This window comes from Notothenia coriiceps, unplaced genomic scaffold (assembly GCF_000735185.1).
Source record: "Notothenia coriiceps isolate Sejong01 unplaced genomic scaffold, NC01 NC01_scaffold00007135, whole genome shotgun sequence".
NCBI classification, from domain to species: domain Eukaryota; kingdom Metazoa; phylum Chordata; class Actinopteri; order Perciformes; family Nototheniidae; genus Notothenia; species Notothenia coriiceps.
In genome coordinates, this window is record NW_011339836.1 from 1 (window position 1) to 6,482 (window position 6,482).

General features: G+C 38.6%; 1 protein-coding gene across 1 annotated transcript in view; it reads right to left on the reverse strand.

Annotated features, from left to right (window-relative positions):
- Window positions 1–2,550: 2,550 nt before the first annotated feature.
- LOC104943903 (anthrax toxin receptor 1-like) overlaps window positions 2,551–6,482 on the reverse strand; it is a gene marked incomplete at its 3' end in the record, with an annotated part of 9,231 nt that continues 5,299 nt past the window's right edge. Inside the window, 6 exon segments of the mRNA XM_010769371.1 lie at window positions 2,551–2,593; window positions 2,596–2,702; window positions 3,426–3,486; window positions 4,540–4,620; window positions 5,196–5,264; window positions 5,900–5,979. Of these exon segments, the coding sequence (XP_010767673.1) occupies window positions 2,551–2,593; window positions 2,596–2,702; window positions 3,426–3,486; window positions 4,540–4,620; window positions 5,196–5,264; window positions 5,900–5,979 (441 nt within the window).

Consider the following 6,482-nt stretch of genomic DNA (forward strand, 5'->3'; position numbering starts at 1 on the left):
GAAAGTGGTGAATGACATTACGAGTATTTTAGATAATAAGCAGAGTTGTGCAGCTCTATTTATGGACCTTTCCAAAGCATTTGACACCATTGATTATCGCATTTTGAAGCAGAGGCTACTCAGTATTGGCATATCCAGCCATGCAGTGGGGTGGTTTGTGAACTACCTCTCTGAAAGGTCCCAATGTGTTCATTTTTGATGGGCTGTCTTCTGAGTGGTTAAACATTGCTAATGGTGTTCCTCAAGGTTCTGTTTTAGGTCTACTTTTATTCTCCGTATATATCAACAGTTTAGGTGAAAATGTGAATGAAGCTACTTTACATTTTTATGCGGACGATACCGTGATGTACTGTGCAGGTCCCTCCATTCAGGAGGCTGGTGTTAAATTACAGGCTGTTTTTAACATTATTCAGACTCAGCTCGCTGAGCTTAAGCTTCTTTTAAATGTTGATAAAACCAAGGTAATGCTCTTTTCTAAAGCTAAAAAGACTACAGACACTGCTTTGGATATTGTTACTATGCAAGGAAAAGTACTCAAAGTGGTTACCTGTTATAAATACCTATCATGCTTGATGATTGTCTTACTTTTAAACTTCAGGTCATTGATCTGCTTAAAAAGCTGAGGGTTAGGCTAGGTTTCTTTTTCAGAAACAAGTCCTGTTTCTCATTTGAAGCCAGGAAAAGGCTAGTCACTGTGACCTTTTTACCTGTGCTGGACTATGGTGATTTGTTCTATATGAATGCACCTGCCCATTGCCTGAAGAAGTTACATGCCGCCTATCACAGTGCTCTGAGATTTGTTACTAACTGTAAAGCACTTACTCATCACTGTACCCTGTATGCCAGGGCAGGTCTGCCTTCACTAACTGTACAGAGGCTCAGTATATGGTACATGTTCATCTATAAAGCCATGTTGGGTAAACTACCTTTTTATATCTGCTCTCTGATCTCTCGACAAATTGAAAGTACTTATTGCCTGAGATCTCATGATGTTGTTTTATTAAATGTGCCAAGTGCTAGGACTGTCTTAGGGAAGAAAGCTTTTAGTTGTGCAGCTCCACTAAATTGGAACAGTCTGCAAACATGTTTAAAACTGAGCACTTTGGTTCCTCTGCATCATTTTAAAACTCGGCTGGGTGACATGCTGTTTGATACTCATGGTACCTGTCACTGTAAATAGAGTTTGTAAACTGTACCCTGTACATTATGTTGTATGTCATCCTTATTGTTGTTCTGTTGTTTTTATGTTACATGTGTAACTAATGTCCTGCAGGTCACCCTTGAAAAAGAGATCTTCTGATCTCAAGGGGCTTTCACCTGGTTAAATAAAGGCTACAAACAAACAAGAGAAATAGTTTCCTTATAGCCAATTTATCTGAAGGTGAGCGTACACTTTTTTCATTTAAAGTTCCTCTGACCAAATTCCAGAGATTTGTGTTCAAGCAATTTAGAGAAGTGAAGGAACCTGGAATATACAAGTATAATGGGATTGACATAAGGAAATAGTTTTGCTCAAATTACTTCCATGTCTGCTGTTTGTCTCCAGGAAGTTTGATGATTTATCACGCTTGAAACTAATAATGATTCTGAGTAATTGTAATAATAATAATACAATTAATAGGCCTACTGTGAAAATGTCATTTAAATTTCAAGATGCAATCGTCATACTTTCAGCACCTTCTCATAGTCAATGAATTCATACTGCATGTGCGCGAATGCATAACAAATACCGTATGAACGTGACAAAGCAGAAATATGGTTAACCCTAATGCAAGATGGTACTAAACTCCAAACAGACTCGGATAGAAGCAAAAAAGGCTGACAGTAGGAATGTCCTGCATAAAAAAAGGCTAATCAAATTCAATATATCAGACTGATAAAGACATGGACGCACCCACATACCGTCAGATTGAAAAGATAAAAGCTAGTTCACCACCTCTCCCTTTGAGGAGCAGACATGTTGCTGGTGAATATTGTAATTAGACCACCAGCACCTCTTAAAGCTCTTGTGGCATGCCTGGTAGGAAGTGGTTTTAACATCTATTACAGTAGGCCACCAGTAAAATACCTTTTCCTCCTTCTGCCTCGTGTGTGGTACTTATTCTCCTTTATCTCATGTTTCCGGCAGTAAAATTAAACGCGTGCTGTTCATAACATAAACATGCAACCAGTAACACCAGTAGGCCTGTTTGTTTGATCCCAGATGATTCCAGCTGTGCGGCTGACTTGGTGTTTGACTTTCGGGAAGAACGGTTATGTTATGTAGATACACACTCATGTGCTCAGCTTTTTTGATGTGGTTAGCTTAGAGTAGATGTGTATTGAGTTTTAAGATAAGATAAGATAAACTCTTTTGATCCCAATTTGGCAAAGCAGCATCTAAACAAGAGTATTAAATAAACAGACATAAATAGAAAAGAGAAACATCTCAAAATAGAAAAAAAAACATAACTAAAGAGTAACATATATTCATATTGATAGTGAAAGATATATATTTGAAGACTATCTGTACACTATGAACATTACAGCTAACAAATATAAAAGAAGGACATTGAAAGTGCATGAAATAGGAATATTTTTTCAGAAATGGTTCACTAACTCACTCTTAGTAAGGGTGTCGTTGATGCGGAAGCTGCACCGGACCTTATCGACGTTGCTGGCGTGAAGAAACCCATTTCCTCTCACCACTACTTGGAAAGACTCTAAGGAAATACAGGAGGAACACAAACATCTACAGATAGGCTTCATATCTGGTTTAAATTAACACGAAAACATGTCATCATGTAAGAACATTATGTGACACTCTCAACAAGACCTGGTCGTTTTGGCAGAGCGAAACAAACACATGTCAGTATTATGCTCAACACATGTCGTAATAAGACCCTCTGACAGTAACATTATATTGTGATTTAATCAATTGACTTCTTGAACTGAAAACTGGGGACCTATTATTGTCAGATCTATTCATGTCTAATCGTGTTTACTAAAGCTGCAGCATATTTTTTGAATAATGCCATTATCATTATATTACAGTTATGTATGCTCTGCAGAACTATGTCTCATGAATTGTGTGAGAGTAGAGTTTATTTGCAAGATATCTGACATGAATTTCATCACTAGATCCTTTTGACCCCAAACTTAAGTAAAGTTACTGTATTTAGGATTACATACTGTACATGTATTGGCCTGAACATGAAAGCTAATATGTTTTTATATATTGCTCATATAACAACATATAAATCACAAAATGATTCCTTGTTATGTGTTTTGCATCACCTGTTTCAAATGTGCACAAATTGTAGCAAATGGAAAGATTACCATAGATACATAAGATTTTAACATTTAACATACAAGGTCAACTATGATGTGCAACTGTCTTGATTTATGTATTAAGTCGCCTAATGAGGATGTTCTTTTTGTCTTACCTCCTGCACAGATACTAGAGGGCTCTGCAGCCAGGATCTCAATACACGACTTCTTCAGGATCTGAGGAGAGGAAAAACACATTTGAGTAAGTAGCCAGCTATTCTCAGATGGACAAGAAAAATATAGCCCTTACTCGTGAATTCATTGCAATTTGAGGATAATATTCTGGTATTGTTATTTAGTGTGTTTGTTTTTTAATCTTCTACACTGGAATTTTAATTAAAGTGCAAGATGCCATCTTCATATTTCAGTGCCTCTTCATAGCTAATAAGTACTCCATCATGCCTAAAAGCACAGTATAAATGTAAGAAAGCAGGAAAAATGGTTAACTATTATGCAAGGTGGTACTAAACTCTTCAGGAACAACACATTTCAGCATCCAGCAGTCAAATAACAGACGGACAAGAAGACTTTTAAATATATAGTCCTTACTCACATCTTCAGTTCAATTTGACTATAATATACTGGTATACTGTTATGGAGGGTATTTGTGTCGCTGAGTGACTGGTTTCAGCCACACCTCTGACTTTTATCTGCCTATTAATTAACCTTTTGACACTGGGGTCTCTGGTCTTGAAGTTTCCGTCTATTCTCATTTGTCTTTTGCAGATTGATGTGTACTCACTGCTCTCCAGGAGCATGCCAACTGTAACCTAGAGAGTACTAAGAAGTCTGGTTTATGACCCACTGCTCGACTCACATACATGAGAAATCTGATCCAGATGACAGTCAGCCTTTGACCCTGCTCAACAAACAGTGAAAACAGACCCTAACAACAAGCAGGTTTTTGGCGTCTTAAGAGATACAGATTAGCTATGATCATATTTGGATAGACGTGTGCTGCGTTGATCAAAAGCAGGATAGTCACAGTCGCAGCAGGTTTTCCTGGAAGTCTGTCCCTGGCCGGGCTCCATGGATGAAATCATTTATCGTGATTTCAATCGATTTTGTCTTATTTTCTGTTTACAGTACATTAAAGCAAGATGATTTATTGTGGTCCTCTACGAGACATTACTTTTGTAGCACTCCTCAATGGTATTATAGGTATTATTGTCAACACAACAACAACAAGCGCTGTTTGAACATTTTAGAGAAAAATAACTAAGTGCTCACCGAGTCAATCACCCCTTGCAAGGCTTCAAATCCATCATTTACGGGGAAGACATGATCCTTGCTGTCAGCAATATTTGCCAGCTGGAGAGGAAACAAGTTATCACAATCACATGAGACAACGGCACCCTTATTTATCCAACACACAGATTTAGTTAAGCTTACAGCATAATTGATTACAGGAGTGGCTCATATGATATTACCTCATTTCCTAGAGTAACAAGACAAGCTACATAATGGAGGAAAGAAAAGGTTCACACTGTAATCATTACTCTACCAAAAACAAGGATGCTGTATAAAGTGGATTAAAGCATTTGATGTGCAGCTGATGTCCTTTTTGGAAACATTGACTTCCATTCACTGGGAAGAGAGTTTGAGTTTTGAAGGCTCATTTGCCAGTGTCTCATGGTTCTATAAAGTGTAATGACTGATATAAGTGGCCTATTTGTTTTTAAAATGGGGGAAAATAGGCCTTTAAGTAATGAAGGGCACTTTATCACCACTAAAACACTGTTTTATTCATTTCTAAGGTACATTCTTTTCAAAAGGTTTGATTTACAAAGCTTTAAATTCCCACTTGTCCAACCATTCAACTCCCTTACCGCTTTGACATCATGATAAATGAAGGTACAGACTCAAACAATATAAAAAAAGCACACCTGTGTCTCATTGAAGTCCTTCACCCCCACGCAGTAAACCGAGGCACCCAGGCTTCGAGAACGGTTCGCCTGTTAAGTTTTACACAGATTCACAGCGAAAACAGGAAAAAGCTCAGCACCTGGTTTTAATTACACTTTTGCTTAACATCATCCAAAACAATCGGAAAATGCAAGTGAAATTGTGCATCACCATTCGTGAATTCGTGAATAATACTTTTGAGACGTCATATATATATAAAACACCAATGTCACACGGATGCCTGAAGGCTAAACGGAAAACACAAGCCATATCATAGGTTTACAAGTTGTAATGCCTGTGACTAATGGTGCTGACACTGGCTTCAGTAAGAACTCCCACGGCCGTAAAGTGGACATTTCCAGCTTCTGGAAACGTCACCCCACTATATGTCTGCCGTCAACATGTGTGTGAGGGCTCTCAAAGCTGATTAAAGCCTCAGACTCTCACACACCTCAGAGCCTGAATGGTCCGGGGAGGAAATACATCTTTAGATCCCAGTGCAGATGTGAGGAGAACGACTGGGCTCGGATGTATAAATCTGACGCCCTGACCTCACTTTTCCAAGACTGAAGTAAGAGGATCAAAGCGGTGATGTATAGGGTGTCAGTGTTTGATCTGGTCCATCACACGTGCAGCCTCACCTGGTTGTCATTTGTGTGAACCATTCAGCCTCTCTTAATCTCACCTCTCTCTCAGCGTAGTAGAAAAGATCCCCGTGCAGCTCTCCATCTGTCAGAGCTATGATCACACTGGCAGTGCGATAATCTGCAGACAGAAATAATTCACTGCTGAAATATCCAACTGTTATCTTATCCTATATTTTGCAGAAAACATTATTAAGATTGCGGCTATTTTGTAGTATGTCCTAATCTACTTGCTCTTCTGTTTTATGAGTTACATCCCTGAAGGCTTCCAATTTTAGAATAAACACATTCATTCATAAAGGTAGGAGTCGAAGAAAGAAATCCCAGTTGTCACTTAAGCAGTTGCTCTAAGCTTGTGAAAAAAAAAAAAACGTTTATTCAAGGTTTTAGACCCTCCAGAAAAACGCGAGTCTGCTATCGCAGAATTTACCGCATAATCAGCAAAATGGCGCAGATTTTTAAAAGGCCGCATATTTATCAAAAGCTGAGACTGCCAAGGCACACTTCCACACAAAGTTGAGGGGGAAAAAAGTTAACTCGTCATCAGCTCGTGCATCACAGAAGGTAAACAACACCGTAGAGTGAACGTGTGGAACTCACACGAGAGAGAAAACACCAAGATGA